This window comes from Plodia interpunctella, chromosome 7, assembly GCF_027563975.2.
Source record: "Plodia interpunctella isolate USDA-ARS_2022_Savannah chromosome 7, ilPloInte3.2, whole genome shotgun sequence".
Lineage (NCBI taxonomy): Eukaryota > Metazoa > Arthropoda > Insecta > Lepidoptera > Pyralidae > Plodia > Plodia interpunctella.
This window is the reverse complement of record NC_071300.1, coordinates 6040772-6061958: the sequence shown is the minus strand read 5'-3', so window position 1 is coordinate 6061958 and position 21187 is coordinate 6040772. Positions and strand designations below refer to the sequence as shown.

The 21187-nt window shown below is 34.7% G+C and overlaps 2 protein-coding genes and 1 long non-coding RNA gene across 3 annotated transcripts; 1 reads left to right on the top strand and 2 right to left on the bottom strand.

Annotated features, from left to right (window-relative positions):
• Positions 1-995: 995 nt before the first annotated feature.
• On the bottom strand, positions 996-3296 carry LOC128671283 (uncharacterized). Its single transcript, XR_008404826.1, has 2 exons — positions 2966-3296; positions 996-1570 (listed from the first exon to the last, which is right to left on the bottom strand). It is a non-coding gene; the product is annotated as an uncharacterized LOC128671283 (long non-coding RNA).
• A 4502-nt stretch (positions 3297-7798) lies between these two features.
• On the top strand, positions 7799-14729 carry LOC128671538 (barH-like 2 homeobox protein). The gene is made up of 3 exons (XM_053748074.2): positions 7799-8459; positions 9472-9585; positions 12984-14729. The coding sequence occupies exons 1-3, from the start codon at positions 7934-7936 to the stop codon at positions 13352-13354; spliced, it is 1011 nt and encodes a 336-aa protein (XP_053604049.1). The 5' UTR covers positions 7799-7933; the 3' UTR covers positions 13355-14729.
• Positions 14730-14837: 108 nt separating this feature from the next.
• LOC128671537 (uncharacterized) lies at positions 14838-18383 on the bottom strand. Its single transcript, XM_053748073.2, has 6 exons — positions 18123-18383; positions 17247-17450; positions 16736-16971; positions 16107-16333; positions 15443-15699; positions 14838-15154 (listed from the first exon to the last, which is right to left on the bottom strand). Exons 1-6 carry the CDS (start codon positions 18350-18352, stop codon positions 15043-15045), a joined length of 1266 nt encoding a protein of 421 aa, XP_053604048.1. The 5' UTR covers positions 18353-18383; the 3' UTR covers positions 14838-15042.
• Positions 18384-21187: the final 2804 nt, after the last annotated feature.

The following is a 21187-nucleotide window of genomic DNA, read 5'->3' as shown; positions in this document are numbered from 1 at the left end:
TGGCAACCCGCGTGCTATATATAAAAAAAATACTATTACTACACGCAGGTTTTCTTATTTAGACTAGCATCAATTTTAGTCACGGACATTTCATAAATTAATTTCCACTAGCCTTGCCGAGCTTAATCGACGATTAATTACAGCTTAATAGGACGCTCTTTCTTATAACCTACTTTTTGTTGGAGAAATGTTTTGTATTAATACAGACGTTTCTGAAAAAATTTGATCTTGAATAAATAAATATAATTTAATTTTGTAAAAAAAAAGAATAACTCTTTGATAAATATAATACAAAATTAGAGTAGATCTATAGCAGATTTCAATTTTCGGAACTGCTGAGAAGAAATGACAGCGGTTGCGTTTCTTCTCACACTGGAAATACTTATAACATTAATAAGAACATTTATTGGTAAATTTTGGTGGATCGGTCAATTTTCCGTTTGATCATGCAAAAGATTTTGCAAAGGTACCTTTTAATACACAACCTTCTTTCACTTTTAACGTACATCAGGTGAAAGTTGAAATTATGATCCAGTCGCTCCAACGGGACCTTGCTGCAAATAAACCCGTCACAGGTGCGTGAAACATGGGTAGCTGTCATACTTTTAAATTTATTCATTTTATGGATACTTTACTGTCTTTAATGCTATAATAACGTCTTTGGAGTCATTTATAAGACGGTTAAAAGTAATGTTGTTAAAATAATGATTTACTATATACAATATGCCAAAAATACTACTTAAACTAATATGTTTACTTATTGTTTGCCGCGGCTCTGCTACGCCACTGTCACTCTCCAGCTCTCTATCTCCACTTAGATAAATCACCTCAATACAATGCTCCATTTTAATATGATAGGACAAATAAATACACCTTCACGGCATTTACAAGTTACATAAGTAATATGATGATGATGGCAGTTACAAGGTTCAGCTCCTTAAAAAATCTAGCATCTTACTAAAATCGGTCTTGCTTAGAAAAATATCGCATGTACATAAAAGTAAAAAAGTCCATTTATTAAAATATTTCCGTAAAATACACCAAATCCTATTGCAGTCGGCACGAATGATTTCGAGAGAATAGGGAATATTACGAAAAGATCGGCGCAGTTGGCGCTTCTGGTACAACTAGGGTAAGACTAGGGTTAACAAACATTGCCAATGGAGGCAAAAAGCGCCAATTTTCAATATTATTGAAGATTACAACTAAAATACCTTCTTCGCAATTGTGGTGCGAGTTTAATAGAAAATAAGAAGGATTTAGTGGATTATTGAATAGGCTTCAAATCACAATCATCTTTATTATAATTATTGAACACTATTGATATCACATTGCACTATTTTGCGATTGGGATATGTATATTATTTTCGACCACCACTTCTTCAACATATTCAATTAACCACTTCCATCCAAAATATAAATACAAAAAACCGTCTATAGGGTTAACTTCGTATAGGACGACACATATTTGTTTTTTAGCTTTACATTTAGCAGCTCTTTGTCGCCTTTGAGTACACTTTGAAGACTTCAGTTTTAGACCGTGAGAAAACTGAAGGGCGGTTAACTGGTCCTGAAAATAATGACACCATTTTAGGTTAGATATGTTTTGCATTATTTGGTCAACTGTGATAATAAACTAATAAACTTTATTTAGACTGAAAGCCTTATCTGTATGAAGTCCATATTTTCATAAGTCGCCAGGGGTGAAGTGTTCCGAGCATATTATTGACCATTTATTGACTCGGAAATTTTGCAAACGGAAAACCGCAACACGTTTGTTGCGGTTTCCCATAGTTTTCGAAGTTTTTTATCTTTTGGAAAACGATGTTTCCCAATATTTCGGCACCCGAATATGCAACACTGTTGTATATTTTCACAAACGAAAATATGAATAAAGTACTCTAAAATAAACGTTTTCATCAACTTAGAAAAAGGCCGCAATGCCTTTGTTTACCAATCATACAGTGCTGCACTTTGGCGGGATAAATGCGCAGTAATAGGGAGTATTACTGCGCATTTAGTGGGCATGTAGTGAAGAATGGACTGACAACTAAAAATGCCGAAAAACGTGTGAAGTGGAGGAGAAGGACAGAGGAGAGGAAAGCGGAGACTAGATTTCTTCCTCAAACGTAGAGTATTCCTAGAGGTACTCTATATTTGAGGAAGAAAAGGAAGGAAGAAAGAAGAAAATGTCCACTTTCCTATATTTTCCTCCACTTCACGTGTTTTTCGGAGAAACCGGGCTAATGCTCAGATGAAAGAGATCAGCTCAGAAATCGTAGTTTGTCTGTAGAATTTAAATAACTATGCTTAGTGCTTCATAAAAGATAGCGGGAGGTATGCCCACAGGAATTAGCGGAGGCTTTTAACTTGTGCCTTTTTTCATCGTACATCGGACCCTCTCGTCGATAAGCTATAAAATATTAAAATGGAGAGTACTTCTGCGAACTACATTTAAAGTTTATGTTGTGTATTAGTCACTATTTCATAGATTTTTACAAGAACTATAAATAACTATACTTATACAGCTACTTAAGATATTAAAAAACTCACACATAATATTGCATACTCAGGCATACTTTCGCTAAGGTGTAAAATAATTTATTTTTTCAAAAATTCTCACTCAACGAAAAATACAAAGATAAATATAGACATAACAATTTTTGTACCTATACTTAATTAACGATTAATAAAAAAATGCATTTTCAAGTTACCTAATTATTTATTCAAGTCTACTTATATTGTACTAAACTACAAAAGAATTAAGAATCACGTTTTAAAACAAATTTTATCTATGTCTTCAATGCGAACATCTAAAATTATACTTATATAAATATTTACAACACATAACTAGTAACTGAATCTTACTAAAAAGAGCTTTAGAGCAACTATTTTAGGATTGTAGCCGTAATTCAGCAGTAAACTGTGTAACATACTGGATGATCTTCGAAAGGTAAATACCTACACAAATAGGAGAACTTGCGATTCGACCGGTTTACTTTATACTTGATTTTACAGCTAACGGCACATCAACGTCTCCAAATTCATATGAAATTCTCCCCTATCACTGCCACTTAGAATCCAAGTAGGGTAACGTGCTGGAAGCTTGCGACTATACAAATATTTTTACAATTTAATGTGCAATTTAATCATTGAAGTGCATTTTAAACTCACCACGACTTTTGATAATTCAACATTTTAAAACACTGTTTTATTCAACGGTAAAGAACCCGAATTTTATAATATTATAATTTTCATGTTTCCCTTTCATACATAAGTTTTGACTATTATGTAGCTTATCAAATCAATACCCATTTTGTTTTTTTTATTTCGTTGACCTATGATTCAAGTTTATTTTTCTATTAAATTCATAAAGTTTCTATAACAAGAACCATAAATCACTCTCGCAACTTGACAATTGTTCTACTTTACAATTGTACGCTCGGTCGCTACCCCTGTATAGAAAGAAACTTGAGAAAAACAAGCAAATTACTAGATTGCCACTGGCAGTTTTCAAGATTTACGTAGAAAAGATTCGGTGATGGAGAATGGTATTGCCGCAGAAAGATATACTGCCTTATTATTTCATCGAAATTTCTCAAAGTACTTATTCAGTGTCCGTTTATTTTTTGTTCTACTTCATATAAGAAACTTTAAGAGATGGTAATATAAAAAGGAAAAAACAGTATACTTCAGCAGTACCTCCAAGTCGAATGAAGGATACGCGCGTGTGACACCCCTTGTGTTGCATGCGTTTATAGACTATATGGTGACCACTTACTATCAGATGTTTGCCTGCTTGATAGTATAAAAAAATTACTTCAATTTCCAAACTCCGTCTACCTCATGATGTATTTATCTTATTTAACAATTAAGTACTGCTGGACACAATACGTGCGTACGTTCTTTGTTGATCTATGTTCTAACAAAATACTTCCAGGAGCAATATTCAATTTCCTTAATATACTTGTGTATGTGCAATCCACAGCGGTCTAGATAACGGGTCGTCGGCTCATCATAAAGGGCCCACAACGCCGAGATTTGTTTTATTTTTTATTTCAGCTTTTAATGCGAAGCTCGGCGACAGGCGCATTAAAATAACGACGGCACAAAAGTGCTTCAATAACAAATACAGCTTCTTACTCTCACTATTTATATAATTATAAAGGGTACAATGTTTTTGGGGCCATTAGGAAATGTTTAAGCTTGTTCGAAATATAATAAATCACTGACTTATATATTTCGAGTAATAAATCAATGCCGTAAAAATGAGATTGCTGTTTTCTGTCAGCAATGGTCGTCCTTATGAAAAGTATTTGGTAGATCTTAGAGTCATAATCTAGAATAGTCATAAAATTTGACGTGTCCTTCGAATATTTTTTATTCCGTTTATATCTACTTAATTTCTTAATAATTTTTGATGTTGATTTCATTTGGAAGCAGCTATTTGTAGATTTGTGTGATAACTATAGAGTATGTCTCGAAAAACTAGTTCAAATAAGAAATGTGATATATGTGGTGTTCTTTTTTAATAAAAATCCACACATAAATGTGTCTCCATGTAGCAAGATAAGTATAAAACGCATTACGTATTGATTTTCCTTTTTGCACATTTTTTATTCTGTTAGTATACCACAACTCCGGCTTTTATGCAACATTCATGGATCCTATATTTTGTGTACGTATGATTTTATGCTAATGCTTTAGAATGGTATTAAAATTTTAAATATTTGCCCTCATAATATTACTAATAAAATTATTAGAATTCTGTATAGCTTCACAGACACACTACAATGGAAACGTTAATACTTGATACCCATAGATGTAGGTGTACGTGACCCCACAGGTGGAGGTGAGAGAGAGGTTATTTTACAACTGGCCGCCTGTTCGATGTCAACCCTCCTTGTCCAACCCTATTGTTACCTTTCAGCTAGCCTCTCGTATGATATCTACGGTAAGATATAGAGTGGTCGTGTTAATGGGCGAAACCGTCCGTAAGACGATTTTGGTAAAGACTTGAGATCTGTGTATAAAATCTATTTGATTCTAATCCCTCCTATGATTTATCGCGGTAAAGTTCGCCGAACTTTGGCGATTTCGACATAAATTGTTGGTTTATTATTGCGGTAAATAAAAGATCTCATACAAATTACGCATGTTCATGCATTTGCGTCGACATCTGTTCAATTTCGGCCTTAGTACCTATGTATCCGGCATAATAAAGGTTTAAAGATTAATAGCGATGAGTTCACACAAAGTCAAGAAAATAAATTAAAAAAAAATTAGTGATAATGTCCCATTGACGTCATTTTATGATGTCATTATATTTAGGTTAAGTAGTACGTGCATGCAAGTGGGCAATTTATTTAGGAGAGGGTCCCGGTAATTGTTATTTTTTCATTACTATTCCGTTCCGTACCTCGTTTATCATTTTATTTTTACTCATGTCAAGTTTTTTTATCGAAAGTCTATACTCAAAGAGTAAATTTAGACAAACGTGAAATAATAAAAAATATTTGAATTGTATTGATTTGGATTTACGTAGCAAGAAGAGCTACGCCGCGCTGCCCAAGCTACAATAAATTGCTACGAAATGCTACCAGCGCTACACATAGTGACAAAATTGCTACGCCAACCGCGTTCGCGTCATATTCACACTCAAAATAAAGTTAATGATGACAGGACTTTTCTTATTTTCATACTTACTTTCAATTTATACGTAAATTGATTTTCCTTTCGATTCTATGTTTACGTGCAGTGCATTGTATGTACTGTACGTACAACTTAAAAATAATGGTTTGCCCTATATTTGTAATTGTTCTCGAAAAAACTCAAGATCAGAAAACCAACGACATCTGTAAGACATTTCCAAAACAAACATTTATGAAGTACATTGAAAACCTCTGCTCTCAATCCTTAGCTGCCGCGTCATATATCTTTAATAGGTCATAATATTATGCCACTTTAATAAATAGTAACATAAAATTTCCCTATTCATATTGTTAAACAAATTAATATTTTTTTGAAAATTCCCATTTTCCACTACAACGCCATCTAGTACGTTAATATCGAATTAATAACACCTATTCTTAGTATTTATTTCCGGAAAATTCAGCTTGCTTGCGAAGAAGTTATTTTGTGTGTTATTTTTAACAGATGGCGTTCTTTTCCGACTTGAAGCATACTCCTCTATTCTTGGTGAGGCGGAAAGGAGCACCATTGACGGTTCCGTTGTTCCGTTGTTTTGACTACCGGCAACAACGCAGAAATTGTATGAGTCATGCCCCATTGCTCAGTCGTGCACCGTTGTGACGACGCAGCATGTTTCGACTATATCGTGCTCCGTTATCTTCTATGGGTTTTGACACTGATATTGATCCGTCAACGGATATCTACGTAACGGAGGACGACTGAGCAATGGGGCGTGACGCTATAGAGATTTCTGCGTTGTTTAGCGTTGTCTGTCTACTGACTGAGCAATGGGGCATGGCTCTAGTCGACTGCACTCGCTATTCCCGTCTACTGAATGTTACGTGCCAAGACTTTTTCCTCTAACCGATACGTCCTTTGCCTTGTACGACCTTTCCCATCATGATCAGCTGCAACAACTCGTCTGTCAACCCCAACACATGACTTAGAAGCAATTTTTCTTCTTTTAACGGTCTGCAAAACTTTGCCTTTCTGCTTCTCTCGTCGAAGGACTTTGTCATTAGTTACTTTTAGATGGCATTTATAAAATGGATAGGGTGTGACAGAATTTCTATCATTTCATTAAAATGGATAGGGTGTGACAGAATTTCTATCATTTCATTAAAAAATGCCTTCTATTTTATTTAAGTACATTATTTAAGTTAATCAAACGGAAGGAAAAGTTTTGTTCAAGTAAAATTAAAAGGATATAACATATCCAAACCCACAAATTCACTGCTATTAATGATTCTCAGAGCGTTTCGACTGCTGCAACCGCGTCATCAGTCATTACAATTCTTAAAATTTTAATCAGTTCTTACTATAATAATTAATCTGTACAGTGGTAATGTTAATTTCATGTATGACAGATCCGCGCGCGATCGCAGCGATCAATACGCTGTGAGAACCACCTTTTTACCGCCACATAGAGGTGATGCCGAGCAACACAGGTGCCGTTGACTGTAGTACATACTTATTTCTTCGGAAACGAAGTGCCAGCTAGCTAGTTATGTTATTTATGTATGCATTCCATTCAGATGAAGAGAGATATAGATTAGATTCTGGTATCACTCAATTGTAAGTTTACCTATGTTTAAATAAATAAATTGTTTTCTTTTTAATGATTAGATAAAGTGATCCTTCTGCTCCTCAGATTTATTACCCAGATTTCACTTTCTTACTCTTTTCTTATCCACTTTGCACGAATTTAGCAAGTATATCCGCCTTGACAATACCAAGTAAGTTTTAGTTTGCCTATTCTGCCAGAGGCAAGCAGATGCTTGTTATTTTTTTTATAAATTTTAAAAAAATGTTATACCATAACTATTACTAAAACAAATGTCAACCATATCGAACGAACTAATAAAATTTGATCTCGAAATAATGTGTGCATAATAAACCCACTAACAAACTATCCGACCCCTCGTTTATATAACTACACTAAATCACTTAAATCGGCGACATGATCGACAATAAACCAAGCAATTTGATCCAACGCTCATCCCGAGCTTTTAAGGGCGCTTTATCTGGTAAGAGCCTGATATAATACGTTATCAAATAAAAGAAAGGTGTGAATTCTCACAGCCGCTTCCCAAAGCCCCACCTACTTAAGATGGCGTTATCCCCTCCTACCGACCATCAGCCAGTAGCGGCAAAGAATCTCATCTTGTACATACCTACAGCCTCCTGAGCACCACCTATTTTCAAAACCAATTATCACTTTAGCGCTACCTTGCCACTTCAGATGAGATCTCGCCTTTGCCGCCAGCTTTCACCGTCTACGACTGTCATAAATATTTTTTATAATGAGAATCTAATCATCATGGAAACAATTGATGACATATCAAGCACGTGTGACAATGATTCTGGGATTGAAAAAAGTTTATTCAAACGGAAAAACAGCTTTGATTGCGAAACAGAAACCGAGTACGACAGTGAAAATGAAACTATTGATGTGATTTGTGAAAACAGTGTTAGCATAATCGGCAGAAATTGTGACAAAAATGTACCAAGTTCTTATGGTGCAGATAGAAATTACTTATGCGAAAGTCGCGTAATATTTCCTACTAAATTTAATGTAAGAAATATTTGTGATAATGATACAACAGACAATGTTATACGACATTCAGTAAACAATGCCATAAATAGTAGAAGTAAAACATTTTTAATTGACAATATATTAGGTAACGATAAAAACACTTCTCAAATAATTAACCGGACTAATACAGACAGTGATAATTTTGAAGAAACAGCTGCTGATGAGCATAACGGTAAGTTTTCATTTATTTAACAAAACAAAATTAAAAACGAAAAAAAAAAATTTTTTTTTTTTATTCATGTGTAAAGTGTAGTAACTAACAGTGCGAAGTCAAATGCTTACTATGTGCCTACCCCACGCATATCCTACACCAAATTAAGAAATTTTACGTTGGTATATATGTACCAACCCATTAAATTTCAATTATATATTTTATTTACCAATCTAATTCTTATTTCTAAATTCACAGTAGCCCACGTTCTACCTAAATACCATGATGATCAGTCATGTTTTTAAGACGAAAAGTACTTAAACTATTCATAATTCATAAGTTGAATTGATTACTATCTCAAATAAATTTATTTAATTTATAAGTGTATTGTAAATATTGTGTGACTTGTGTTTTAGTGTGTTTATTTTGCTTTACCAAGCCAGACCGTTTAATATACGAAACTTAAAAATCACACGAGTTTGTATATAGCTAACTTCGGCGCAAAGCCGCTTTCTGATTTTCCGAACACAATGCGTTACTTATTATACACTCAAGTTTTTTAAATTGTAATCTTACTTCATGAAAAAGCGTAATGGCGTTTTGACGAAATACCTACGTATTTCACTAAACGCCTTCCTGTGTCGGTTTATACTAGAACATAATCCCGGTTCTTATATATTTTTTTAATACTTACTAAGTAGTAAGTATGGGTTAGGTATGTTATTTATAATGTGGTTGAATATCTAATATTTCTTTGATTTATCAAGTCGTCAGCGCTTCTGAAAGAAAACTCCATGACTGCTTCAATTGGGCCCATTAAACTTTAAAGTTAGACGTTAGGTAAAAGATATTTAAATAATTCCAAAAAGGAAATAATCCTATCTAGTGATCCCTTTTCACAACACAATGTCTACATTATATTCATAACTATTTATCATCAACGTAAATAATCTTATCATGTGATCGTGATGAGTACACGTAAGTTCTTGTGTTCGAAGTAAGTTTTTATTACAATAGGTAGTTCTGTTTCCAGTGTCATCTACGTCGACGTGCCCGGAGCTGAGCGCGCTGAACGAGGCAGGCCTCCTCGCTGGACATGCGTATGCGCACTGGCTCGCGTCGCATCAACCATCCTCCACGTTTTATGGTGAGTAATTGTGTTATTACCATGTTAACAAACGGGAAATGTAGTAACATTTTTAAAAAATTGATGTCCTCCAGTAAAAGAGACCTGAAAGAAACCTATAAGTGCTTAAGTATGAATAGTGTGAACGTTAAAAATGCTGAAGATATAACAGGCAAAAAAAACGAGAAATCTGAGAAAACGGAGAATCTTCTCTTGCTCTCTTTATTTGAGTGCTTTCATGTGAGGGAGAGAAGCATCTCTCTTTCTCAGATGAAAGCACTAAAACGTTTTTTGAAAATACAAATTTTACTTTAGCTTAAAATATGCTTTAACTTTTTTATTAATAACAGGTTATCATAGGCAAATATCTTAGCCTACTACTCCTTCGGAATGTATTAGGGATTTGATTAAAGATTATTTTAAATAGTAATTTAGATAAAAAAATATCCATATTTTACACAGCGAGATCGCTCTACGGTATATCTCGGCATAATTCCATTTGTTCCCCAGCCGAATTAATAAAAAATATCTGCGGTAAATGAACATGATACCCCAATCGCAACGAGAACATTAGAGCTGCGTGTATCGCGTGATCGCACGACAAGGTGCGAATCTTCGCACGCGTCCGCACGCAACTTACGATCGCTTTGATGGGTAGCTTTGGTTATTAGCTGCGCCCCTGAGCTTCGCTCCCGTGGGATTTTGTGATAAAAATTACCATACGTGTACCATAAATGGTTACAATGTAACCGTATACCAAATTTAGATTTAGCAAGATCGAATGGCAAACATGCTCACACGCACTCTTACAATCTTATTAGTCTCAATTTACAGTTTCAATTTGTAAAGTTGGAGTTTGTATTTATTATACATTTCTAAGCTATCAAAAACCATTTGTATTATATAATAGTTTCACTGTTTGTCAATATTATCTATATCTGTTCTAATATTATAAAACAAAATATTTTTATTTTTTTGCATGTAATGGACAAACTCAAAAACTAGACCAATTTTGATGAAATTTGGCACAAAGACAGACAAAACCGTCAGAAGGGTATATTAGGGTTTTAAAATTAAAATCCTCAAACATCTCGTAATTGATAAATAGATTTGTCTGAACAAACGTGCTTCTAAATCACGAAATGGTATGAATGACACACCGTAAATAATATAAAAATACAGAAATAAAGAAGATATGAATATTCTTATAATAGTATATGTATATATACATATACTACATACAGTATGGAAATAGACATTGCACAATTGTAATCACATTATAATAATTTAAGTTGAAAATTTACCTATTTAAAAGACGTGACCATATAATTTGTGACTTAGCTAATTCTTCTGAAAATACAAGGATTCCATCGACAATCGTAAATCAACAGTCCACAGGTATTTCAGTGGCTATAAAATTAGTGCGCAAGTGCCATGTCCGGGAATAAGCTGGAGGTCCGCGCAGCTCCTTCTGTGTCAACTCAACGCACAAACATGCATGTACTAAACATGTAGTTCGAACTAAAATATTGCAATTTAAATAAAATAATTATTATAAATCGCAACATATTAATGTTGCGATTTTTTCAGCATGAGTAGTAATTTAAATTTGATGATTTTTTTATGAAAATGTTTGTTTTTTCCACAAAACAAAAATAGCCCAAGCATATTTTCAATTAGATCAATCGTTCGCCAGTACTGTCATTGATTAAGCTTAAAAATAAAATCAGTATCACCAGTTAAAATAAGTACCATTTTATATTTAAACATAATATTGAGACGCGCAAACATTTCGAAAACACAGATTCTTAAAATTCCTAATTTAAAAAAATACTTTTAAAAAAGCGAAAAGTGTCCAGCATTCTAATTCGTTGGGTCTACACCGCGTTATAATTCTAGACGCATCTTCGGATTCCTTCGTCGAATTGTCGCAGTGGACGGTGGTCGCGACTTCGCACCTAGGTGACTGTAAACAGCTGCCGCGATAATTACCAACAAAGCTCGCGTGTTTGCCGCCCATTTTAACGCTCTCCCTTTACTATCGAACTGTATCGAAAACTAAACTAACGGAACATTTTGATTCAAATTTTAGTCATCCGTTCGTATTGAATTTTCGAATTCGTTGATGTCTTTAGTACAAAGGCTAACACATTCTACCAAACATTGTAACATAATAACAACCGCCTGCGCTTTAAAAATATACTTCGACAACCTCGGTGGCGCAGTGGTAAGGTTCTTGCCACTGAACCGAGAGGTCCCGGGTTCGATCCCCGGTCGGGTCATGATGGAAAATGATCTTTTTCTGATTGGCCCGGGTCTTGGATGTTTATTTATATATGTATTTATTATAAAATATAGTATCGTTGAGTTAGTATCCCATAACACAAGTCTCGAACTTACTTTGGGACTAGCTCAATCTGTGTGATTTGTCCCAATATGTTTATTTGTTTATTTTACTTCGTTTTTGTACTTTTCCACCTCTACTTTGAATTGTTTTACTTAGTTGTCAGACCATGGGCACATATTGGTATTGGGATTCCATCCATCCCTAAAGACATCAAGCCAGCATTTCTTGGGTTCGCCCCTTCCGCCAGAGTCGGCAGAGCGGCATAGCCAAACATTTATTCCCCACGTAAATTGCTGGTTTATACACGCAAGACGTGTAACGACTGTCTTATCTATCTGTAAAAATGGGGAGAAACTAAAATAAGTACAAAGTTTAATATACAACAAGGATGTAAATAAGATATTTATGTAGTATTATAAATAAAAAAGTCGACTATCGTTAATAGCTTATGTAAATGGTTAGCGAGCGGTTAGCATAGCCATCATACGCCAACCACAATGCGGTGTTGACTCGCGGGATGTCAAACTGCGCAGGCGCACGGCAAACATCCAGATTGTGTTTATAGCCACTTAACGAGAGCTCGCGATAATTCCGATTAGTGCCCTAAAAACTGTACTGAGTATTTGTTTTTAGCAAGAGCAGCTACTTTGTAAAGAACTTATTTCGTACGCCTACATATTCCTACGTGAATGTCATGATGATCATTTGTTTGTTTCAATTAGGCTGTCAGTATCCGATGTGTGTTGGTAACGTCCATGTTAATTACGTTAATCAACATCGTTCCGAAGTATGACACAGTCCAATATTAGTTGTTTATCTGTGTAATAAGAGAGTTGTCATTTTCTTTTTTTTCCAAATATATTTTAACTTCTTAACTTCTGCATTTTGAAATAATTTAGAACATGACCGACATTTTTTATCCTAGAATAAATGTATATAAGTACACCTATACATTAGTTCTGGCTAAACTATTTAATTTTGGTAAAAAAGCAATCACTTTAAGACTTAGCTACTTTTTACCTTCGCTACTCTTTTTTTTAATACTAAACCAGTACCCTTTTTTTTTAAACAGATGACAAAAACAATAGAAGACCACGGCGAGCAGGACCCGAGCGCAAACCGAGACAAGCATACAGTGCGAAACAACTGGAGAGGTTAGAAGCAGAATTTAAATTAGACAAATATTTGAGCGTTTCTAAAAGAATGGAACTATCAAAAGCGTTGGGCCTTACGGAAGTGCAAATAAAAACTTGGTTTCAAAATCGCAGGACGAAATGGAAGAAGCAATTGACGTCACGGTTGAAAATAGCGCAGAGGCAGGGATTATTTCCTGGGCAAATCTTCGGACACGCCCCACAAGCGTATTCTCTTTTAAACCCGTACGCCTATGCTCCTCTCAGCTGTGTATTTTCGCCTGTTACATTACCATCTTCGCCACCCTGAGATGATTCATAGGTGCTGTTAAAAACATTGGATCGATTCATTTTTGTATTATGACAAAAAACTTCAATGACTATAATTGAATTTCGTCAACCGCCAATCGAATGCTTCGTAACATTACCAACTAAAATTAATTACTCTATTAAAGTGTCAATATAGGGCAGAAAAATATATAGATATATAAATTATAAGTAGGACATGTGCCAGATCCTAATTATTTATATTAACATAGGTACAGATACATGTTATTGTGGATTTGTTAATGACTTGACTCTACAAGAATAATTATGATAATTATTTGTAATCGCGAAGCCTCCAGCATTTGTTTACTCAGTGTAGATTGTTAATTATTTGCAATTCAGACATAGGTATGTTGGAAGCAGTGGTGGTTGAATGCTTTAGACGCCCGCCTGTGAACCGAAAGTTCCCAGGTTCGAATCCTCTCGTGCCACAGGGGTTTGTATATCAATCTGACTCGTGTAATAGTAGTTTTCATTGACCACCACTTGCTTCTGGTAAAGGAAAAAACGTGAGAAAACCTGCACTTTGGTTGATTATCAACGTGTGTGTGAAATAGAGAAGGCAATGGCAAAACACTTCGTTAATAGTACCAAGAAAGTGGTTGTGTGTGTTTAATTCCACGTATTGACCACAAACGCCAGCCATGAGGAATACGACTATAAAGAAGACGTAAGTTGTATGAAAATACACTTATGGCATGTAGAATAAATAGTACCTATGTGCTACATACTATTTTTATTTTATCCCCAACCTATCTTACTTTATTGCGTGTAAAATTCCGTTGCGGGTATCTCATTTTTTTAAATTATACAAAAACCCAACATTTTCATAACGAATTATAAAATAATTTCCAAAATTATTTTGTAAAACTATTTCCTGAATGTAAAGTAAAAGTGTAAACATCACCATTCATATTCCTTTTTTAAACTCGTTAACTATTTTAATTACTGTGTGAAGTGTACTTATTTAGCTATGGATTGCTTAAGTCGCTACTTTTATCACCTGCACGTCCCAAATCGAGGTGTCAGTATTCGTCATTGTTTATGGAATGACGAAGAGATTACTACTAACTTCTTAATCTTCAAGATTAATACTTTTTCAACATTTCACAATACGAACTCATTGCGCTGAATTTATTTTAGGTTAATTAAAAGATGTACAGATGTAGATAATAAATTCATCAAACTTAATAAAATTGGCATTATTTACATATTGTAGTAGGTATTTAGACTTGTAGTAGATCGGAAAATAAAATATGATAAATTACCGAATCTTAAAAAAATAACAGATTTTATATCAGTAATAAATAATTTGAGTATTTTTAAAAATATTGTAAGGAAGAGTAAATTACGTATTTGTATGTAAAATAATTAATTGTAAATATAGTGTAAAAAAATATTCGTCTCGCTCCCATTAAAAATATATATTTAACTTCAAAAGCATTTTATTTTTACCTATATCTAAAGCGTTATAAAAACTGGTCAAGATGATTTCTATACTCATACTTATACTTATTCTATTTTTAAATACCTATCTGATTTATTTTTAAAAAGAAATGAAGTTGCCAGTCTTAACGAAGCGACGACTTCGATGATCTTTGACGATAATGTCTACAAGCCAGTTTTAATAGTGGTAGTAGGCTTTTGCTATCCTCCGGTTCTCCTTGCTATTTATTGGCAGTGGGCGGGCGGGTAGAGGAGGTCGCAGTCTGCGTCGCCCAAACCAAGTGCCGCCGCGCGGAGGGCGCCCAGGGCTCCGCCGCGGATCCAAGCCACGCCCGCACTGTGGTCAACATCATACTAATTAATTTGGGAATAATAGATTGATAGACAAGGTTTGAAAGAATCAACACCCATCCCGAACACAGTGAGGATGACTATTTCCAAGTAGGAATTGGTTAGGTTTCCTAAATTTCAACCACAGAACTAGATTTCGATTTAGCTATGGAGCTAAATCGAAACTTTCAACCATGTCAAACATTACTTTCTAAACATTAAACATTTCTAATATAAGCGATTGTTTTATAGAAAAGCTGAACTTAAATATAAACTTGAGTCTAATCTTACTTACTGCCAAACAGGCAACCAATATCGATTGTTATCTCGAAAACCTCTTGCCTTTTTGTTGCCCACACACAACACCCTATACAAGCACGGCAAAGACCTTGGCTTCATAGCAATAAGGGCGTATTTAGCTAGCTTATTAACAGCGGTCACCATCGGACGACGTGAACCGTCCACATCGCGCTTAATTCGGAATATATCCTCTATGTTCATGGAGTCTCCGTTGTTGTCCACCACTTGCATCAGCTGGGGCTGTTGGGGATTCTGTGGGTTAAGAAATAGGGTTACTTTAGTGATAAAAATAGGGTTCAGTTATAAGTTCAGTTCAGGATTTCATACAACTTTCCCTAAATAAATAATAGGTAAAATAAATTATAATTAATTTTGACTGTTTTACGTTCCTAACCTACCTAAGTACGTAACAAAAAACGTACGTAGGTTAGCTTAGACCTGACTATCAACTTTATGATTAATGATTTTTTAAAAGGGTTGTTCGATAATGCATATAAGATATAAATACAGTATCACGTCTTTATCCCTTACGGGGTAGACTGAGCTAAGAGTTGCAAAATCTAAGGCCACGTAACTCTAGATTAGCACGATAGTTGTTATCTTATACTTACTTTAACCATTTACTTAGCTAATAAGATTATTACACAACAAAAACTAACCATAGTAATGCACATAAGAACTTGTAACACAAACATCCCAAAGGACAAAAAGGCGATTCCTGTGAGAGAGATGTCGAACAAGTCTGAGATGCCCAGGCCGTGACTGCTTTCTCTTTCTACCACCGGCACTTCCACGTGGTCTGCGTGGTCGTGGTCGTGGACCTGGGACGAGGGGTGGTGGAACAATGGCGGCGGGGGCGGGGGCATGTGGTACTCGTACCCGCCACCTGGAAAATGTCACTTTCAATACCAGGTATATTCACACATATATATATATATATATCACACGTTAATTAAATTAGAGTATAAGACATATTTATTTAATACTATTATTTTCATGGTCATTGAAGAATGAGCTTTCCTTCGCCATTATATTAAGTATATAACTGTCAGAACATAATATGAACTGTTTGTCCTGTATTATTAATAAGCAGTTTTCAAACATTTTATCTGTGAAAGAATTCATAAAAAAAGCTTAAAAAATCAGGCACAAGTATTTATGTATCAAAACTTTTTATTATTATTTGTTGTTTTGTGCTACAATGAGCAAATCTCTTCAAATACAGAAATCGTAAATAAGAAAGTATGTGATAATGAACTATTGAGAAAGTTGTGACTGTATTACTTACTATATTTCGATAGATCGACTCCTTGGACCTGACCCATGCCCGAGTCAGCATATGGTGGATAAATGCCTTGCTCACCATTCTCAAACACCTCATATTCACGAGATTGAGAAACATGTGGCTGGACCTGATTATTTGATGGGAAGTTTCCCTGATCTAACGGAAGTGAAGAATTTATCAAGTTGTTCAATCCCAATGAAGGATTGTTACTACGAAACTCATTGTTTAACGCTGCTACTCTAAAAATTAAAATAATTAATTTAAATCATAGAATCGAGCAATGTTTTATTAACACCAGGAATAACACTATGATGTAGGAAAACTTTGTAAAATATCTGCTTTATTTGAAGATTGGTTAACTAGTCTGGTTTGGTTAACTAGCTTGGCCGTTTCGTTACTCTAGGAATAAGATAACGAATGCTTATGAAATCTACGTAACGGTAGCAAGACGGTTTTTAGGGCACATATATTAAGAATCTTGGCTCTGGGATTCTATTATCTAGAACATACTTACTTCATTAACCACTCCTGGTAGTTAGCAGAGCCTATGTCATACATGAAATTGTCCCTTAGGTCTTGGTTTCGCTTCGTAATCCTTGCATCTGTAGCGCCAGTCGCAAAAGGTTCTCCCAGGCGACTCTGCAGTACCTTTTTACCCATTTCTTCAAGTATTTGTTCAGCGATATAGTTGCGACAATGATATTCGTTCATCATTTCTCTAAATTAAATTGAATTAAAAAAAAACAAATTTAGTCAAGTAAATAATGGCTATATAGTTTGATACTATTGTAAAAAATATGTTAGTGCCATCTTATTTTGTATCATTTGGCACATGCATAAGGTATTTCTACTATACCTTGTAGTACATTTTTGCAATGAAAATGTTCTTATAAATCTAAATAAATATACTTTCTTCTATTCTATTTCTAATTTTATTTAAATCCACCTAGGCATTATAATAATAAGAGAACTGTTATGGATGAGATGCTCTTCGAACAAGAATTACAAGCGTTTTTAGTTCACCTTGTCCCATATGTATGCCTGTAATCAACTCTTACAAATTTAACACCTACTTCCGCTTAACTTACAGTGTTGAAATTTTACAAGTCGCTTCAGTTTCCATAACAATGCATTATTATAATAAGTGAACCTGAGGGTTCAACCACGATCGGCTACCAACAAAAATTTGTCCGTTAAAATTTTACTTTACGCGATACTGTATCTATACAAGTTAAATTCTTATTCCACCAATAAGCCTACCTTGGTTTTGGCCTAGAGTTACAAAACTCGAAAGTCAAGTTTACGTGGACCTATGGCAGATATTCGTTAAATTGAGATTATACTTAGAGGTATCTTAGGTTGCTAGCAAATCGTACATTTATGAACATACCTATGAAAAGCAAGCGTAGAAAATGCTGCGTCAATGGATCCGTTTGCAATTAGTCCTTTGATATTGGTGTCACTAACATTATCATATTTCTTATCCCCGTTGATCATAAAATATGTAGGCATCAGGTCATTACGTAAAATATCATTCACATTCAAGTCATTATCAAATTTAACACATAAACTCCTTGAAATGATTAAGATGAAAGCAATTATGAGACTGATTTCTACCATTTTAGTTCACAAATATAGCGTGCGTCGCAAAGGTTACTGCAGAAATGAATGTCATTCGAAGATGTGGAAGATTATACGGGTTATAGAGCGGAAAATGTAAGGAGATTATATCTTGAATGCTCGCGTAAGTATAACTGTTAAGTGCATCTGAGGTAAGTACATGTACAAATGCGATTTCTTTGAGGTGTTGGTAAGTACCTATATAAGTACTTAGTTAAGTACCCATAATATTGTGAGGAATCGGCCCTGATTTTATGACCGAGCTGTGTGACCTCAACCATCTTTGAGAATGAAGTCGTTGCTCCATCAGCTCAGCTGTTAAGGATTGTCAATGTCAACTCAAATGTATAGTTATTTAGTTGCTGGCCAATGTCAACTCAAATTAGAAGCGGTGATGGTGTAATGGTTAAGACGCCCGCCTGTGGACCGAAAGGTCCCAGGTTCGAATCCTACTCGTGCCACATGAGTTTGTATACCAATCTGACTCATGTATAGTAGTTTTCATAGACCATCACTTGCTTCCGGTGAAGGAAAACATCGTGAGGAAACCTGCACACTGGTTGATTATTATTAACTTGTGTATGAAATGGAGAAGGCAATGGCAAACCACTCCATTAATAATGCCAAAAAAGTTGTTGTGTGTGTTTCATTCCACGTAATGACCACGACCCTCAGTCATGAGGAGTACGACTATGAAGATAAAGAAGTTGCTGCCCGTGGGTCCGACTAAAAAGCCTATCTAAGTAATCCTCAGCTCCCCAATTATCTGCGATTACGGGGCTGCTGGCTGGAGTAACATATGCTATTTTTAGCCGCAGACAGAGGCGCGAGCAATATCTTCTTCTTCTTCGTGGACATTTCTAATAGCGACATACATATACGTAAATTATTATTTTTTCCGGAATGAAAGTTTGCCACGGCCAGCGCCTTATTTGTGCCCATTATAAGCCCATTATATGCCCATTATAAGGTCTTCCAAGGTGCACGAATCTGGGTAAGATTGATACTCAAACAAACAATAGCTAGTAAACTTTAATAAGTACCTATGGATTTACCTATGTTATGTATCTACAGGCGACAAAATCTGGCGGCCAAGCTTTTCTCAATTTTATATGAACTGTTTTCTACGGTCGAATAAAACCCGGAATATAGTTAATATTTTTATACACAATTCCTACGGAATTATATTGGTACGAACTATCAAACAAATACGCTGAAGTAAATTACTTACTTAATGGATCAGTTTACCTCCAAGATATAAAGGTTTTTAATGATACCTAAGCGAGCAATATGGTTTGTTCCCACGTCAGCCGTCGCGAATATGACATCCGAACATTTGTAATACAACAATGGATCCTTTTACCGCCGAGCGGGGCACTTAAGACCCGCAGGGGGGCGGAATGGGGCGCTTTATAACTGGTGAAAATATGAATAATTATATATTAAATAAATATATATAAATATATATTTATTTAATATATAATAATTATATTATTTAATATGAATAATTATATGACGTATCTACCTATTACTTTTGTATTTATAGGTACCTATGTATCTGATTTTGTCATGCGACTAAAGTGTAAAAAGAAAAAAAGACTACCTAAGTATAATAATCGAAGTACTATAATTAAACCAATTTTCTACATTAACAACATACACATTTTTATATAAGTACTTACCTAGATTTTCACAACTCGACATTTTTCTATATTGTTAAAATGTTTTATTTTATAAACTTGTGGACTCTAGTATTACTACCTACCTTTAGTCGCCTAACTACAAATTTTTAACAACACCTTACTTACCTTTAGGTAACTGTGACAGCAATGTCTCGTTCCGAATTGCTAGTAGTTTGTAGCTTTGGTAAATATTAGGTATTTAATTTAGAAAATGACGTGAAAAAGTGCCCGGGAAGGTATAGTTTCTGAATAATTGATTTGATTTTGATAAAGATTTAAACCAAAGCACATTTAATCATACTAAAAACAAAAAATAATGATTTATTTAATTAAGGGCAACCAAGGGCAACTTGGCAAATTTCATATTCAGACATACAGATCGACCATGCAATGTAAGTATGTACCTACCTAAGTAGATATTGAAGATTTTTTTAGTTAAGAAAAATATTAAGTTGGTTAGTCTAGGTTCGAAAGGAATTAATTCCTATACGAGTATTCGGTATACGAGTTAAGCGCGGAATCCCTTCCAGCAGAACATCAATACTTCTGATATACCGATTCGAGGGCGGCCATCAAGAACGTTATATACCCTAACCTACTGGGCACAGCACTTTAAAAAAACCAGTCTTAGCTTTAGTTTTATAACAGTCATTTTCAAGTGAAAAAATTTTAAAAATATTTTTAATATTTGGAATATCTGGAATTACTTGACTTATTTAGCTAGCCTGGCCCTGCTAAATCTATGATCATAATAGCTATTAGGTAGGTAGTATTTTTTTTGGGATGATGGCCTCACTCTTGATCGGAAAGTATCTATAGTAGTATACAAGGAATATTACTTATGCAAAGTAGGTAGAGTCATTTTTATTTTATCTATGGTAGAGCCATAGATTTAGAAAGGGACCTGCGCGCGGCAGAGCATAGCGTAGATGGCACTGCCTGTATAACAAAGACAAAAAAAAATAAAGACAATGATTGGCTCTAAAGAGAATAGAAATATCTAACCAAATAACGAACATTCCCGGCTTATTTTCAAGGCAGTTTATCACCACAGTTGACCTAATAATGCAGAACTTAACCTAAGATGGTGTTATTATTTTCAGGACCAGTTAACCGCCCTTCAGTTTTCTCAGTTTTCTTATGGTCTAAAACT